The sequence below is a fragment of the Trichoplusia ni genome, chromosome 15 (assembly GCF_003590095.1).
Source record: "Trichoplusia ni isolate ovarian cell line Hi5 chromosome 15, tn1, whole genome shotgun sequence".
Classification (NCBI taxonomy): Eukaryota; Metazoa; Arthropoda; class Insecta; order Lepidoptera; family Noctuidae; genus Trichoplusia; species Trichoplusia ni.
The window spans coordinates 1,996,541-2,016,076 of NC_039492.1; the positions used below are offsets into that span (position 1 = coordinate 1,996,541).

The window sequence follows — 19,536 nt, forward strand, 5'->3', positions numbered from 1 at the left end:
GACAAGGCGACAAAAAATTATAAATCGATACAAATTGTGGATACAAAAAGGTCTTATAGTTATTCAATGAGCTAAAAGGAATCTTAACTCCATCTATTGGTAAAACTTGAACACTATGATGGCAAATAGAAGTGTATGCTGCCATCTATTTTTATTGATCGAAACTAAACATAAAATTAATCTTCTGTTTAAGGTATATGTTTCATATCAATAACATTCTATTAATTAAATTTATCTTCAATCACAATAAATTATTATGGTGATAATATAAAAACTTGCCGAGTTGTTGAAGCTCAAAAAGCAATATTTCAAACTTACGGTGACACTTTAAAATCTTATTTGACAGTAATTATCAGCTGTTTGTTTGAAGTTTTCTGGCTCGGTGCAGTATAACCTAAAATCGTCGGCTTTTGAGGTTAAAATCTCATGTTTTTATTAATTCTTAAGTGAAAATAGTGTTTATATTTAGTGTTATATGTGTCAATTTATATAAAAGTTATATTGTGAGCTAACTTTTGGGTCTCCGCGGCCCGCGTGCGCGCGTTTGCGTCAAAGCTATTTTTATCTCGGTGTAAATAAAACTTTGTTTATTTGTTATTATCGTTACTGTTAGGTTAATCATTATCTTCTATAGCAATAATAGTAGCCATAATTAGGTAGTAGGCTTATAGTTAAATTTAAATGATAAAGTTTATTAAAAATATAGCTATTAGAGCAATTAGTTTAAAGTTGAAGTTGTCCGTTACTCGTTCAAGTTTTTTAAATAAGTTAGCTATGACAAGTGAGGAGTTAAAAAAGAAAAGTAGTTTGATTTTGGATCACGAGCCTGTTAAAAAAGTTAAGATGGAAAGTGATGATGAGAAGACAGTAATGCAAAGAACAGTGGCGACTATGTGTGGGGCCTGGCGGCCAGAGGAAGAATATGGCGGACTGATTTTTGTCTTCAAGACAAGGGAAGCCTGCCTCAGCCCTGACCCAACCAATGAGGCTGACTATCCGGAGAACATTAAGGATTTCTGGGAGGCAACTTTTCAAAACAGCGATGATGAACAGGTAAGAAACTTCTATTAATTGATAAAAACGTTTGTTGACTTTCGTTAAGTGATTTAATAAGTAGGAAGTTCTGGAGTGACGTAAAAATATTTTTTTAAAAAGTAGTTGTATTTAAATTAAGTTTCATCAGCGCCATCTATTAGAGACTCAGCTAACTTTTTGGTCGCATGCTGAGCAAGTAAACCGGCTCGCTAATGTTTCTACTTTAAAACCGATAGATGGCAATGTTACCCGTTGGTACATCATCATTCCGCCGTATTTCGCTAGAGGGCGCTCAGTGGAAATAGTTGGAAACCTGTTTCCTACTTTCCTATGCGTCGTTGTTTTGATAAAAGCATGAGTTTGTTGAAATGGAAAGCCTTGTTTCCATTTTCGCACTTCACTTATTTAAATTTTACCCAAAAACTGTACTTGGTGTACCTTGTGATTTAGAAGAGGGTGCAATAGGGTTCTCTCTCGCATTCGTATAAGTCTGTCTCGCGCTATTAAACTAAATCAAAGATGAATTCTCAACGCAACTGAAAGCTTTACCCCACAAAGACTGTTTATTGTGTAGATAAACATAATAAATTAAACATATTCCCTTTCCTACAAATAATAAATTATAACATACGAACGTTACCCTAAGGCTAGTATACCATATCACCAAACGACTCACCTACTTAGCCACATAAATAAAAAAGCCATGTCGTCATTACCAAGCCGCGCACATTTCCTTGCGTGCTTGATATTAATGAGAAACGAGGCGATGTTAAACGAGCCAGCAATGGACGTACAAATGGTACACAATTAACTACAAGTCACAAACTTGTAGGAATCTCGTGCTTTATCTTAATGTGTGACGTCATCACGTGCGAATGTGTGTCTTCTATTGTTACGTCACGGTTTGAAACGTAAAGGGAATTGGTTTCCTTGTGTAGTTGACTGCAAATTTTGCATAAATCTTCTACTTAAGGAAGGTGTTCAGTTGTGGAATTGAGATTTTGCTTAACGACTTTTAGTACTGTGTCACCGGTCACACTACTACAATTTATTGTTATATTTATTCTTGAAGAAGATGGTGGCAGATATCTTAAAGATAATATAGAGTTCGGTTAAGTGCAAATTAGACTCACGACTCGCGGTTTCCGTACGAAAAGATAAAGAAAAAATAATTGGCAAAAAAGTGTCTCCCATCAAAGTTATGACCAATATTACCTCGATTTCTGTTTACAGTAGTATCGTTAGGTACAGTGGCCACATAATCCCACAATTTTAACTTTAGATATAGAGGGCTTGAGACCGGCTGACGGGCATAAGTATAGACAATTTTTATCCTTTGCGTGCCGAAGCCTATCAATTATTAAATTACCGAATTTTTGCAGTAAAAAAATTCATAAATATTTTTTAAGTCACTGATATCTTAGATTTCATAACGATACTAACAATAAATGTTATTCCAACCATTAACTCATCTTCTTTTAAACCAAAAACATCAGAAAAGCACTCTACACTTTCTTAGTCAGTAGTTTTACATAGAATATGTAATCTCACTTCGAAACCAGACTTATTGATAGCCACGTCATCTAAATATTCTACGAATCGATTACTGACTTGCATTTACTAAATCAGTTTGAGGTACGTTGCCTCTGTATTATGCAGACTGTACAAATAGGGCTGTAGAACGTTCTATACGGTTTTAAGTTCATTTAAATTGATGGAATAGTATTTTTAAACTTAAATTTTCTAATCAAGTCCACTCTTGCTCTAAAGAATTTAATCCTTGTGTCGCGGAGAGTTTTAAAACTTTCAAGTCAGATGTAGAAAACTCCCAGATTCAGAGCAAGTATTTGGGGATCACAAAAAAGGATGTCCTACGCGGGGGTCGATCCCGCGACAGGTCGCACAGCGGGTTCAGTTTCATGCTATCGTATGCCTCTCAGTTTCAAATACTTTCAATCGAATTGAAATATTTTTTGTTACGTCTACAATTTTGATTTAGCTGATATTAGTGATACTTCAAACCTTGTTATTAAGTTAGGGATGATGATGTAGTTAAATTAATTGTAACGGATACTTATTTTGTCTTTAGTTCCTAACAAAAATTGATTAAATTGTAGTAGAATGGAGCCTGAGTGACGTCACTCTTTTGCGAAGTCATCACAAGCTCCGTTGCAATTTCAAACAAGTTTATCTCTGCCAATTTTTGGTAGAGAAAAAATACGCATGTAATATTTTTTTGATTACCTATTTGATAGACAAAACATATTTTGACTCCTATAAGCCCAGTACATAATCCCTATTGTTCCTGTTGACTAGCTTTTTAAGGACTTAAAACTATAAAGATTCGACTCGACTGTGTGAACACATATACTCTTTTTAAACCTAGTTGGACCAGCATAAGTCTATATTTGCATGTCCACAGTCAACAGGCAGCCCTAGTAAAGTGGTAAACTTGTGCAATTACGTAGAACCAGATGTCTACTTAACGAAAGTGCAATTAATATACATTTTGCACACGCCTGAGATATGGAGACATAATTTTAGTTGTTAGTTGTGCGATGCAAGATGTAATATGAAAGCTGGTATTTGAGTAAGTTTTGAATAGGAACGGAAAAGTGGCGGATTATTAAAAACATAACATTATTTATGAATGCGGAGAGCGAAGGATTGAGTGGTGTGCCGCTGCTTGGGAGAGGCCTATGTCCAGCAGTGGACGGCAATGGGCTGAATTGATTGATTGATTGGATCAATAAAATGGCTCAGTGGCTAAAGTAACAAAAATCTTAATATTAGGAATCGTTAAAGTTCACTTTATCTAGACTAATATTATAATAATGCGAGAAAATTGTTGTGAAAAATTGTGCTCTAAATCCAATGTAGGGACTGCTCGATAGTTTATTTAAAACTGTCCCTCGGGCTATCAATGAGTGACACTTAGGGCTATACAAATGAGAGAGACAGGGATACATAATGAAGGGAAATTGAGTGACGTAAAGATATTATACATTAAATAATTAAATTTGACCTCTAAACCCTTATAATTCCGCATAAATGATACTGTACTAATAATTCGGCTCCCAAAAAAAGTCACACCGAAAAAATACGAAAACATTATCCGCCTCAAAATATTTTTCATCGCAAAACTAACTCTGAGTAACAATTACGAGATTAAAATTTTAATTACAACGACATAAAGCAGTATTTAAACGCTGTCACGGGAATTGTTATAACAAAGCCAAATTCCTCGTCTCTCCGGCGCAGAATAGCGCGCATGCCATCTAAACTCGACGCGAATTCTTTAAAACAACTTTGCTTTTTAAGGACCCGCGTGTATTGTCGATTGTTTTTAGGTTATGTTACCTATAGCTACGTTTGTTTAAGATTCGGGATATTGTCGATAACAACTAGCTGATCCGGCGAACTTCGTTCTGCCAGACTGATTTATGAATGTAAGCCATTCAGAGCGACATCTCAGCATGGAAAGTAATTGATACCGTTTTGTCAACTGGTCATTACTTCCCATCGGACTGAGTATTAATTATCACGGTTGCTCACTGGGGTTTGACTAAGACGGGATCCCCATTCGGAATCCAGGATTCATAGGCCGTAGATAGGACAGTTCATAAGCGCTTTCCCTTGCAACAAAGACAAGACGAAGGAAGGACGGCTATCCCGCTATCATGAACCCGCCTCCAATTTAGCTCATGCTTAAGAACTCCAGTTGGATCAGGAGCTAGTCTTCCGATCTCGATGTACAGATGGTCGTTTGAGTTAATAGAAGTTAATCATAATAAAAACAAATTCTTAGCGGATAAGTACCTGGAAAATACTGTATCATGGCTTCACCAATCTTCTAGTATTTATTGATCCAATTACGAACGCAACGTAAAACTAACTTCAACGTAATGTGATTTCTGCTAAGCTAAAACTTCACCTGTCCTGGTGTAAGTTTTCCAACTCCTCGTTTTACAAGTTAAGTTGTAAACTCGATGTACCTTCGTACGTAATTTTATTATTGAACTCACGGAAAACTGGAAAAATAGTAAAGAAAACAAGCGTTGTGTGGAATCATTTCAACGAAGATATGTGAAATGGGAATGTGTGTCATTTTGTAAAATGAACTTGGATGAATAGATTTATTTAAGAAATTAATTAAATACATATAGGTCAGAGATATATTACCGTTGCTGTAATTCTACTTTTTTAATTGTGGTTTGATAAAAACATTTTTTTTGTAAGAATTCTCATGGACCCACCTTGGGAGGTGGTAGTTTCAGACTCTTACCGATTAAACCTGGATTTAACGGCGCGAGGAGGCGCCGTGCAAAGAGCCTCGCGTGTTTTTGATGCCTGCTTCTTTGTTCTATTGTTTAAAGATCACAAGAACTTGTTGTGCTTTCACATGAACTAGCTGTGCTCTGAAAGTTTCGGTTCTGTGAATTTGTTGTTATAGATTGATTCGGGAGAGTGGAACTCTAACTGCATACATTAGTTCTTCTGTAGCCTAAGCATTTAGCCTTCAAAAACCTCAGTGTCGCGTGTGACTCGCCTTTGAACGGTCACTAAGTGGGTTTCATGTAAAATAAAAGTTTATTTGTAATATACTACAAAAGATAAACAGTCGTTTATACCATTTGCAGACTTGCGACGAATAGTCGCAATTATTCGCTTAATCTTACAAACTTAACAACAATACAAGCCGTCAGAATCTTAAGTGTCCGCAGTTATTTTACTCTGATATTACATTTTTATGCCTTGGAAACAGAATTAACCAGGAATGTACATGGTACAGTTGTTTTCACAAGTTTTTTATGTTAAATGTTAATTTCTGTGGGATTCCCGAGGTTTTATGTGGCTTTTGAGACTGATACCGTATTAAAACGCAACTTGGATTTAAGACGAAAGTGTTTTGTGTTTAACTGTACTTTGACTTTTACTGTACGTCTTTTAGTGTGATTGACCTACTTTGATTAGATTCTTGCATATCCTGTCTTCTTCTTCGTATGTTTAACAGCTTAATGTCAAAGTTTAAGTGGCTTAACCAACCCTTAAAATAATCATATGCATAAAACAATGGTATGCTGGTTTCTAGGATTTTTAGCACATTAATTATTTAAAATTAAATTCCAAGAAGCATAAGTGCGTGCTGAGATTCAAACCAACGACCTTTGACTTGGCAGTTCAATGGAACTACTGTAAAATTCAGATAGCTTACTTACATGGATACCTTCCACGATCCCAATAGAACGTACTTAAAAATAATATCACAATTATTGAATTCATACGTTATTTGCTAGCCGTTTGTTAAACAAACCATCTTTACATCCTAAAATCCAGGCAGAAAAAGCCACTGTTATTTTGATGACAGTTTAGAATTTATCTCTCGTACTCCAATTTGCCACGGCTGTACAATAGACCATATAAAATTCTATTTCGGCAAATGTTTTATAAATTCACTGTTAGTCGACAGAATTGACATTTCGCCGACGTTTTTATCAGAAATGTGGCTGTCAACTAGAATGTAGGGTAGTTGTAAATTGAACGACGAACGTAACAGCGTTATTGTCTTTTACTTTGTAATGTTCTTTGTTCGAGAAATATTGTTTATGAAATGGTTTTGGCAAGGATTTGACAATAGTATTTTCGTAGATGTTTTTAGGTATGCTGTTGCTGTGGCACCGCAGTCTGTCCGTCCGCAGACATTGGGCATTCCCAATGTCTATCTAACAGGGTTAAGACACAGATTGTATGAATGATAGATATAGATAGATGTTATTTATTTCGGTTGCCGCTATAACAACAAATACTAAAACTCAAGATCCAAGTTACTAAAATTAATTGCAAAGATTAATTTTTATTTAGCCTATTTGTAAACCCTTAGCGAATCCGACTCCTACATGATCGGTTATTTCGTTGCGTTGATTTAAACCAACTTGCAAATTTCCATTGAAATACCTACAAATCACGTGTCTGTCCTATTATCCTACATATCAGATTTTAGGTTTTGTTTTATCGTTTAATTGTACCTAATGGACGTAATATTATTTCATTATAATAATTTTTGAATTCGGTCCTCAAAAGCTTGCAATGCTGTTCCAATTGAATCTTTTTTTGTTTGACAAATTCGATTTTGTTAAATTGTATTTCTCGGTTTTATTATGCTTGTGCCAATGACTGTTCAGGTACATTTTCCATAATGAGGACCATGTGAAGGCTTTTTTCAGGAAGGTTGAAACTGGAATTAGTTTCGAAATTTATTTGGAACGTGAAGCTCTCTTATGCGTGAAAATGTAAGCTATGTTTCCAGTTCAATACTATTTTTATTTAATTAATGGTAATAATATAGTTTATATTTAACTCTTAGAAGCTGAACTTGAAACTATTTCAGCTAAAATATTTGTTTAATGACTCTTGAGTCTAACCTTACTTTAATGTTATCTACTTGAAATCTATCAAGTTAATTAAAACATTATTTCAAAAGTTTCAATCAATTGATTGCCTGAAATGTCTGTTGGACGTACGGTCAGCAATAAAGGTCGATTCACAATAAAAAGACGTACCTGATAATATTTTTTGTTATGACTGATAAAAGAATTTACATTTTTTATAGACTTTTAAGTGTTCACATAAATAAGAGAGTTTTCATTGAGATTTATAGCTTTGTTAACTTTCAGATTTCAAGAGATTATTTTATGGCAATGTTTTTTCAAAGAGGTCAATATAAAAATTGAGTCTTCAAATGAATTGATGGTTGCGTCAAATTGGCTGTCCATTTTGGGTATAATAAATTGATATTTTGAGGGACAATAAAATAGATTTTAGAAAGATTGTGGAATTGCTAGCCTTACTATTTAATTTATAAAAAATAATAACTATGTTATACCAATAAAACTGATTAGAATGTGTTTGTGTGGATGTTGCACTTTCGCAGCTTGCGAAAGCTTGTTTAATTTTTATTAATTACTTTGACGTTGACTTTGCATTGCTGTATGAAAACTACGCGAGCAAACCTAAGGGCAAAGACTAGTATATTGAACCCAAAACAAAACAATATCTAATACAAAACACTGATCGAAAACAAAGCATCTCTCGAATCAAAGTAACACCTTCTCTGGGTCCGTATCAATCCCACCCAACTCCCTGTTTCAAATGCCCCGATGAATATACGATAGATTCACCTGCCAGTATTGGCATCAATCATAGTGCCAATCGCTGTCAGCTGCCAGCAATCTTAGCGGACTTGCCAGTAAACTGGCATCGGCTGCCGAATTCGTGCCAATATCGTGTCATGTTAATGCATTGGGTTTCATCTTTTGTTTTTAACTTTGGTGCTTTGTAAGTTATTGAGGTGTTTTTGTTTGATTGGTTTTCAGTATGGCTTGTGTTTTGGGCTTTAGATGTCTTTTGATTGGATGTTATATGGTTGCAAATAATATGCTTTTAAAATCGAGCTACGTATGACCCACATCTGTATACATGTCATATTCTGTTCAGTTCTACCATATCTTAGTTTCTAATACCCAATATTGGCATCAAATTTATTTTTATTTCTTTATCAAGCTTCTTTTTTGTCAAACAATTTTCCATACGCTACCACATTTGTAACAGTGTCATCTTGCATTTAAACAGGGGAATAAGCTTCGTCAACTTCTACTTAGCTAATGACGTCACAACCTTAAAAATACGACCAAAAAATATCAAGTAAAACTAAGACTGCCATCAATAAATCAATCTACACTCTGTAGACATCGCTCAATCACTCCGCGCTCCGCAGTCCGCACAAACAAAGTCAATTGGCAAAACAAAACATTGTCGGTAGGAATCGTACTACGAAATAGTATGGTCAATTGCATTATTCAATGAACTTTCAGACCTTCAAAAAAATGTCTAACGTCTGGCTCTAATGTTGGTGTTGAATTAAGTTTTTGTAAGATCCTGTTGTTTCTAACAACAACAACGCTAACATTTTATATGTATACTAGCTGACCCAGCAAACGTTGTTTTGCCTAATGAATTATTTCTAGTTATATGTTTTTTTTTAATGCCACATAATAAAAAAATAAGAAATAAAATATTTTTTAGTGTGAGCAACCCTTAAGGGGTATGAAAAATAGATGTTGTTCTATTCTCAGACCTACCCAATATGTATACAAAATTTCCTTAAAATCGGTCTAACCCTTTCGGAGGAGTACGGTAACTAACATCGTGAGACGGGAATTTTATATATTAGAAGAAGATTATCTCACGAAGCATTGATTATATTCCAGTAATCAGTGGATAATAGTATTGGTAGTACAATAAGTGCTTTTCTTTCAGTTACATATACATTGTGAATTCATTTGATATTTAACAACGGTTTTTATCCCATATAAATAAAAATAAAATCATCAAATATCGTCTTCCGCTTTGGGTTAAGCGGAAAGGAGTGTTAGACTCTTACTGACCAAAGTCCACCATATTCTTCCCTTTGTCCTTCGCGTACTGGGCCATGCCAACTCTTTTGGACAATCACTCTGGTTCGGGAGACATCAGTCCCAATCAATTCCACTTAACATGCTGACTTCTCTTCGGCAAAATACGAACGCGCCGTCCAGCACAGGCCTGGTCCTGATCGGACGCTGAGCTACAAATTATCAATCCTAAACATAAAAATAAGGATTTTTGGTCTCTTAGGCCCTTATAAACATATATATAAATATATATATATATATACATACATAAATATAACATTACCATATTACCTCGTGCATTATAAATGTTGTTTAGTGTTCAATCTGTTTGAATCCCGGGAGTCAAATAATGGAGATGTGGTTAAAAGCTATTACGATTTGCGGTTGTTTTGTGTTACATTTTCCTTCTTGATGTGATGATTTTGGCGTTATCTTCCTGCGTGTTTATGGATATCATTTAGACTGCTTTTAAAGAGTAGTCCAGCACAGTTTTTTGATCTTCTTCTTCTCGCTTTATTAATAAACTGATCTCAAGACGAGTATTTACAGAACCGTCTTCTCTGCATGCTTCTTTTGAAAGTATAAAATGTATTTTATCATCATTACATACACTTCGTCAATAAAACGATGTATAATTTATTATAATTGGGTTTCATAAAATTTAATTTAAATTAAAAGGCTTCAAAGATGTCACCTGCAGACTAATGTTTAATTACTTCACAATTTTATTTGGCCCCGTCGAGACCTTCTTTGATGAAAATTTCCTTTAATTTTTAAGTGAAAGCTTGTTTTTGAGTACGCTTTTCCGTTAATCGTCAATACATTAATCAAATATTCTTTAGTTCAATGTAATAGTGACTATATGGAAATGTCGAATTTCGATTTTGCTATCGTCATATTACCTAAAACAGTAAATTGGCCGTACCCGACACGTGACGCCCAAATTTCATGTCACAAAGGCACAATAATATTTTACTAAAACTTAAAAGAAAAAAGAATCCAGAAATAATGAATCCTGTACCTTTGTACGTCCTACGTCAGATCAGTGTAATGGGTTACACATGAAAGATTACATTTTTTTCGAATGAGCTTCCATAAAAATCTAAGCGTAATAAATCAATAACCTAAATTGTCGGTACCATTTAAACCGCGACGAAGCCCTAGCCATCTATGCCGACATTGATAGATATCCCCAAACTTGGTACATAATAAATAATTAAAATTCCCCAAGAGAAACTCGGGTCGTCGGCTAAGGTCTCGTGCCAAAGAAAATTTATAAGCAAATTACCCTACCTAAGTGAAGTATACATATTTTTCGCAAATTTGCAAGGGTCTTGCGTGGTTCAAAAGATATTTAAGGTGAGAAAAACGCTTCGTTTGATACAGCCTATTTACGGTTGCAAATTTGTTTTTACCTTTTTTAGTTGGCTTGTGTTTTTGTGAATTTAGTTCATGATAAAAATAAACGAGAAACGCCTACTCAAATGTAGATTTCATCTTCATTTGTTTAGGAATGTATTAAGTCCAACTTAGTACAAATTATTTTATGCTAAAACTTTTAAAATTAATGTTTTATGAAACAGTTCTCAAGTGAATATTAATGAAGTTATTTTCCTATTTGAAACAATGGAGACGAATGATAAAAGGGAGACTGGTGCTTTACACGTCATCAATCAGACGACGAAATGCATTAATGTCCAAAGTTCAGCCATTAGGATTTTTGCACTCGAACGATTTTTCAATTAAATTTTTAATTAGTTAAATCTGACTTAAGCTCTATTCGGAATTTGTGCTAAGCAAGTTTAAATGTTCAGTTCAAATCGAATTCAGTTTCTCAACTGTTTTTTAGGACTTGTTAGTGTAATGAAGATTTTTTGGCGTAAATTTCAGTTCATCTAAGGGAAGAATCTAAGGGAGGCCTTTACCCTGCAGTGGGAAAGTAATGGCTGAAAAAAAAAATCAGTTCATATCAATCCTGATCAAGTCATACTTGGAACCTTATTCCGTTGTATAATGTTATCAAATTCCTTTAAAATCTCGCCCATGTAGCGATCTTCTTTGCCAACCCTTACGGACAGATGGTGCTAACTGTTGAAGTTGGCGACAATTATATTTTAGGTTACAAGCGATTAAGGAAAATCTTCCGCCTTTTTCAAACAAACTTTTGCACGATGATTTGAAATTTTGTTGGGTTTCCCTAAAAGTTTGTGTAGATGAATTTTGTTATTATGGAATTTTAAAAGTTTGCGACTTCAAGGTTGCGGTGTTGATGTGAAAAAATTTGATTTTAGTTTTTCTTATAAAAGATGTAATTTACGTGTGCTCTTCATTTCTTTCCCTTGAACTCTGTCACTCCAGTTAACTATACATATGAAATACCCTTAGCGTAATGGCCAAGGGGGTTTCATATATCATAAAACTTTCTCTGCGTATGTAATTCGAGTACTCCCTGAGCAGCATGGGATCCTGAAACACAAAAAAATAAATAACGTTTACTATAAAATTGATGTGTTTTTCAAAGTGAAACATCATGTTCATACATCATTTTCAAAAGCTGAAGCATCAAATGCAACTTTCAGACTCCAAAAATTCAATATTGAAACTACCCTCAGTCCAAAACACCATATATCGGTAGGAATGTTTCAAGTTGAGCGTCCAATAAATATGCATTGAAAGAGGCTACGGCCGATCAATCTTCGCCAGGATCGAGTGAAAACTGTTTATCATAATCTTCTTGGAACATGAAAATTTTCGTGTTTCCCTGTAGCGGAGTTTTGGACGATTGATGGTAGTTTTTTACGGTCGAGCGGCTAGCATCTTGGTGTAAAAGTTATTTTGTGTCCCTTTTCGTGTTTTCCAACGGCATATTGTGAGTATTTCCGAGTTGGGTCATATTTTGGATGCTTTTGTTGGTAAGAAATATTGGGAATGTTTTTTTATGAAAATACATTTTATAGTGGTTTCTTAGGTTTACGCGAATGTTAGACATTGAAATGAAACTACTTGTACGGTTTTTATCGCGGTTTAATTTTAGTACAACAATACATTTTATGTTATGAGTTCCAATTTTCTTTGTTTTGCTACCCAAATAATTTGTGACCAGAAAAACAATAAACCATGTTAGATATTATATGCGAGACAGTCAAACAAAAAGGCATCTTTAACACAAAACAACAGCCACATTCCATCTAAGTAACTATTTGTGTACGTTTAGCATTCAGAGATAGCTTGCTAATGAGAGTTCCCCGAAGGCGTTTTTTAGTCCCATTTCTAATTATAGGGGACAAAGCCTTCGCAAATTAAGATGGAGGACGTACTACCTATTATGTTAATGCAGCTATATAAAATGTTTTTAGAAATATTGTTGGTAGGTTAGTATAATTTGAACCATTTGAGTCATTTGAGAGGGAATCCTCGGGAGACCTTTTGCGGATGAGATATTTTTTAAGTTAAACGAAGATGGCATTAATCATGTTAATAAAGGGCAAGTTTATTGCCGTTAACATTGTTTTGAAACCTTCGCTGTTGACGTCGCTTCTAACTTTCTTGATGAGACTCAAAATGATTTACTAAAAACTCTGGCCTCGGCCAGAGTTTTTCCAGAATTAGGCGAGGCGAAAATATTACTTGCCACTCGTACTTAAGTTTTGCCAAATGGATCCATACGTAAACCACGGTACTGATCCAGTATAAAATATAATTATACCAGCCTTTTAATGTCCCACTACTGGGTACAGGCCCCTTCCCATATAGGTGATGTCTAAGCAAACTTTGGTGAACAGATTCCAGTGTTTAGAATCCAAGTTTCTGTCAAGTTCAAGTCTATCAATATTGTTTTAGGATTTTATGAAATTTCATTCAACTTTTGAAATGTTCTTTTAGTACTTTACCTGACATTGGATCGAACCTGAGACTGGAGTATAGGAATCGATACATAAAACCGCAAGGCCAAGACGACACTTATTGGCTGCGTCTGATCTACTACAATAACTAAATCTTTAAAGAGAGTTACAATGTCTCCATTTACGATAAAATACAAATGCAGCCTCCCACATCAAAACGTTTCACTGGCCATCAACATTAATTACGTTGTTATCTCATAAACAAGTTTATACGATCTTCAGGCGACCATTGAATAATAATTTTATGGAAGCCGTAACATGTCTCTATTCTCAATGGTGCATTTTATTTATGACTATTACTGGTAATTTGTTTGCTTTGCGCTATTTTTCAGCCTTTGGAAGTGAGGTTATAATTGTAGTTCACTATTGTTACTCAAAAACATTATCAGGATCGACTAGTTAAAAATTGAATAGTTTCAACCCCAATAGGAGTTTGAAAAGTACGTAAACCGTTCGTTGTAATATAATATTTCACAACTATCACACAGTGTAATCTCAAACTAAGCACCAACGGGCCAGCCACTATTTTATTACCGAACCGCTACAAAACAGTATACTATAATAATAGCTTAAAAAATGTGATCAATAAAAATTATCCATGTTATTTCAGCAATTGTATCGGCTGTTATTACATTGAGTTGAAATATTTCAGAGGCTTTCGCAAAATGGCTTGTTCAGTTAATTAGTGCGCCACCTCTAAAGGCAATTAAATAGTCAACAATTAATTGACATCACGCACAGGCACGCCAAAATATAAAAAAATATTATTGTTACAAAAGTAAAATTACTCGTTGATAGGTACACTAATAGAAACTAGAGTATGCAAGTTTTAAAACAATAAAGAAGTCAGTTTAATATGCGCGACGTGTCTCGGATTCGATCCCCGCGTAGGGTAAGTATTTGTGTGATCTACAAATGCTTGTTTTGAGTATGGTTGTATTTTTGAATGTGAATACAATATTTGAAAAACACTGTCTGAAGGTTTGTTTTCCACCGTTTTCGGACTCCATTTTTGATTATTTTTTATGTAAATGAGTCACAGTTTATTTTAATGAAACACAAACAGTGGAACATGGTACCTCTGTTTTTGAAATCCATTAAATAGCATCTAATCGAGAATTCCAATATCGCAGTAGCACCATGCAAAAAAATATCATAAATACGTGTTATAATCGAAATACAGCAATCGCTCCTATATAAATAACGTCGGACGCGACTCGAATAATCGATTGAGCGACAATAGTACTGGACTCATATACACCGGACGCCGGACGGTCATACGTCGCCCCTTTATAACACAAATGTATAGACCCTATTGAAAATGACGAACAAACAACTGTGGCTACGGAATTTGTAATTGTTGTATTGAAATTGTTGCAAGACTATATTGGTCTAGATGAAACAGAGGATTTATTTAACGACTTAAATTTATTACAAGTCAAGAGTCAATTTTTTTTGTAAGCGTGTTAAAGATAGAAGAGAGAAAACGTTATTGCCAGATCAATATGTAGTGGGCAAATAAGAAAAAGAAAGCGATATAGTAATTGTTACTCAGTCCGAGGATGAAACCCTGGTCTAGAAGTTGTAAGCCACCAAAAAAGTAAAAAAAAAAACGACATTTACTATTGCAGATTGCAGAATTTATTCTTTTTTAAATAAATTTAAAGTGTAACGAATAGAACAGAAAACTCATTAACTATCCCGCTGAAAACAGAATATACCGCGTTCCCCACTCTTTAATCCAGTTATACTACGTAATACTAAACCTAGAGCAATCAGAAATAGAATTAAGTCACATGCTGGTATGTCAACTGTAATCTGTGGCCAAAAGCAATTATTGCGACAACCTCTCCTAATGGAAGTGTATTGTTTTCGTGGAGTTATCCGTACCTTCTTATTTACAAACCGGCTCTATAGGTAGGTGTGTGGCTTTTAATCAATATTTGTCTTCTTCTTGATAGCAGTTTCGAGAGTCAAAGACTTCAGTGTCATGATTATCTAATTTGATTACTAAGTCTTTGTATTTTATTATCTGTAGCTTTTTAATGCAAAATAGTCTTCGTTATATAAAGCCATCGTTTAATATAATTATAGAAATAACTATTTATTTTAAAAATATTTTTTGGCGCAACCAAAGCGACTCCAGAATGAGCCGACAATTTTCGAATTCTGCATAAACTCAACTTTAACCAAAATACTGTCCATAACTTCATTAGGTACCACAAAAAATACCTCCTACCATTCCTTAAATCCCATTCTCGAAATATTAAGGCAATATTTCTTTCCACGATAATCTTTCATTTTTATTTCATTAAGTGTAATCATAACATATGGCCCGCTAGCAGTTTTCGGCACGTTTCGACTTACCTAATATACAACGGTTTGCCATTCCTTGTGCATTTCCTCGAAATTAATATCGGCTATGCCCACGTGAGCTGAATCTTATGAACTCTTAAATTCTCTTTATGGTATTAGGAATCGTTCCATTTCACAGTTTTAAAAGTTATTTTTAAGACTTTATTTGTGTTGGAGTGGACAATTTTCTGCTTCATCGCTTTAAGGCTGTACAGTTTTATTTTTATCACGTAAGGTTGTGTTTAAACATTCAGTACGTTCCTTTATTTGTTGGCGGTGTATGGGTACATAATAAAGTTGCAGATTTATAACCGGAACTTCTTTAACTGAACTCGCAACTTTTGGGTAGCACACCTTTTTGCCGTCTTGTATTGAAAGGCAATACCTATCCATACTGAGCCCTTAATTATTTGTTCATCAACTTTATTTTTTGTTGAACTTACGTATATAAACAAATGTCTTCAATAACACAACCATCAACAAGATAATTGAGTAACTTCATGCAATATCGTTGCTATCATTCGATGTTGTGACGTCTATGTCTAATATACGTGTGTGTTCATCAGCTGACGTCTGCCAGATCGATGGCATCTGTCTAGACGCCGACGTTCCTAGTCTAAATATAGGTATAACACCATGAAATTGAGTGATGCCTTCATAACCCTTAATTGGAAATTTCGATAGATTTTGAATGCCATCGTGGGTAATTTTGTTTGGAGACATAACATTGGGTTAGTTTGTTGGTATGACTTTTTAAATTTGTTTCTAAGAATAAATTATGTTGAGTGTTTTGTTTTCATATTTGCTTTAAAAACTATTGGTAATAAAGCAATTGTAAATAGTCAAATAAATCAGATTGCTCGTATTCGAGCTATGTATTTGAGCACCACGATCAGTTTTCATCTGAAAGAGAAAACGATTACCGTTTTTTAAATTTATCCGATCTTCAACTTAAGAAATTATCCAAGCTCAAAGCCAGTCTTACATAAGGCGTCTGTATTCAAGTGTTATCTCTTCCATTCCCACACAATGAGCCTTATCTCTATTCATTTTTTCCCTCAAACATTTCACACTGCATTTGACATTAAACCCTGGCACCCTATTCCCTTATTAAGCACATTTTATTCGCAAAATGCCGTGATATACACTGGTTAAGGTTTTTGATTAAAAAGCTGCCATGTTCAATCTATTTCGAGTTTAGGGGAATGGTAAAGGTACACGCACAAAGACTAGGACCACTTTTTGGAATTCGTTTTTTTTCCAAACATTTTTTTGTCGCCATCTTCCTATCCTTTTTTTACTAATTACCTATTTAAAGGTATGTCTATAAGCGGCTGTTTAGTTTCGGTTAATCGAAAATAACTAGACGGCCCTAGGCTATTTAAGTATTTTGACCTAGTAATAATTGATTTTGGTTTGTAATTAACCGTGCCTACTAATTTAACAGCCTAACCGCAAATCACCTTTATAACACATGTGAAGCTTTCGTTTCGTAATTAGGTTCTAAACACAAGTTTGTTTAAACAATTTTCTATACGTTACTCTAATCTAATTGAATTTTAATTGTTAAAGGTTGTTAAAGCACTTAGGAAGCGGTGATGGGTGGGCGAAACTGGGTGCTGTCCAATGTAACCTGACCTTCAAAAAGTGCTACTTAGAAGCCTAATTTGAATAAATGAATTTTGATTTTGATTTTTGATTCGGATTTATTAAATGCTATTTAGTCAGCGATCCTTCAGCTGATCTGGTAAACACCTCCTTGTTATAAACTAAGACAAAAAGTCGAAGCATAGGTAGCATTTTCTATTTCAAGAATAAACAATATTCCAAGGTACAAACTATTTTCACCTCATCATTACATAGAATGTAGATGTGTTGAACTTCCCACCCCTGGGAGCATAAGGGTGATTATACATAGAACTCCCGAGCTCAACACACATCCAATTTTACAGGCACGCCACGTACGTAAATAATTATCCCGACAATCTCTCGTTACGATTTAATCGTGTTCCAGACGGAGTGTGAACGCACCCTACCCAGATGAAAATTAACTTAAAACCAGTACATAAGGAACAGTTTAAATTTTGCGCTGAAATTAATTTCTTGCCCTGAGCTGTTTTTCTTACGCAATATTCTCACCGAAGGCTATTTTCGTGTTTAATTGTGAAACTGAGTTAAGACTTTCTGGGAACGGCTAGGTATGTTTGGTGGATTAATTTTCGGGATTAAGGTGGCCTAACGAAGATAAAGGTAAACCATTTTATTTAAATAGAGATTTCTGAGAAGCGAAGGAATTGTAGGCTGAGATGGCACAGGAAATTAGATTGGGAAAAACGAAAGCCTAAGCAGAGTTAAAAGTTTGCGAGAATCCCCCGACTATGTTAATTTGATTGCTTTCGTCTTCATATAAAAAGTGATAAATATCAAGAATGCCTCTGAATTCTAAATAAACAGGGGAATCCTTGGTAATAGCATTGTTCAGTAATTGTTACCGTCGTAAATATGATAATTTTATTATCCGTGGATTGCGTAATAAATCTGTTTACTGCACATTTTATGGATTAAAATCTCTTGAATCTGATTTGGACGTGACTTTTACTGTATTACCGTTCGATATGATTAATAAATAGATTAGCTATGTAGTATTAACACAGCTACGTATGTGTTCATTTTAACGTGTTATACAATAATACAATACGTCGTCTACGATTTCTAACATCTTTCGTAAATTATTTACTGTGTTTTTTTCCGAAAACGTGACGTTAATTAAAAATATCGTTCGCTATAAATAGATTTAGAAATATGCAAACATCGTGTTTTTAATCAAGCAATTTTCTGCCAGCTTATGTTAATTTCGGAAAATTGATTACCATTTAATCTCCTCAGTGATCAGAAATTGTCACTTCGGGAAAGAAGCTAATGAACTTTTCGTCCGCCGTTCCAAATTCCGTCTCATCCTAAGCCCCTCTCGTCATTTAATAAAAGTTGCCAACCCTGAACTGCGTGGGATGATTGCTATGTACCGTAAAAGCTTAAATTGTTAGTTAACGAGCCTATAATTTTATCTTATTCAGAAGTTGAACGCACCCTCGACTCTGACTCGACAACTTTCGCTTTGATTAGATACTAGCAAAGTGAATTTCTATAGGTTGCCTCGCGAAATATCCCGAACAATTTCTCAACATCAAAATAAATGGATACTGAAGTTCGCATAGTTCATACTATTTTGTATTCTTAGTGCTTTACATTGATCGATTTATTTTGGATGTTTTCGCAGTAAAGTTGGTGGTTGTAAACTATAGTTTAACAAAGTAGTCGAAGAGTCAAAAGAAAGATTAATGAAGTTAGTGTCTCAACTTTCTATTTTTTTTTTACACTAATGATAAAAAAAAACATTCACGTCTTTAAAAACAATTTTGAATCCCCTTCCAAAATTTTCCGTACGTATAAATTCTGCAGCTTCAAAATTTCGGCTGTTTAATATAAGGCTCACTCCGCACCTTATTAACGAGACTCCGACACTTTAATAAGTTCGCAACCGTGCAGAACTCTGACAAGCAAGGGGCGCCATTGAAATATGGATGTATGAATGATGGGATGTTATTAAAGTCACGGATGGACAGATTTCCAAGGCACACGTTTGAAGTAACATTGAATGAGCAAGTTCGGTATTCGTGATTTTGAGAGGATTATTTTATATCCTTTAATCCTTGATTAGGAACCGTGCGGATTTGGAATAAGTCGGGCATCGCTGATTACGTCATACGAGTTGGTAGTCATTTTATGTTTTTTTC

General features: G+C 34.6%; 1 protein-coding gene across 2 annotated transcripts in view; it reads left to right on the forward strand.

The window, feature by feature from the left end:
• Positions 1–361: 361 nt before the first annotated feature.
• The window catches only part of LOC113501540 (RNA pseudouridylate synthase domain-containing protein 2-like), a 388,829-nt gene continuing 369,654 nt past the window's right edge, over positions 362–19,536 (forward strand). The window contains exon 1 of one of the 2 annotated variants that reach the window (XM_026882725.1): positions 362–1,053. In XM_026882725.1, the coding sequence (XP_026738526.1) occupies positions 682–1,053 (372 nt within the window). In that variant the 5' untranslated portion in view covers positions 362–681. The remainder of the gene's footprint in view (positions 1,054–19,536) is intronic. The other variant, XM_026882724.1, reaches the window with a different exon arrangement.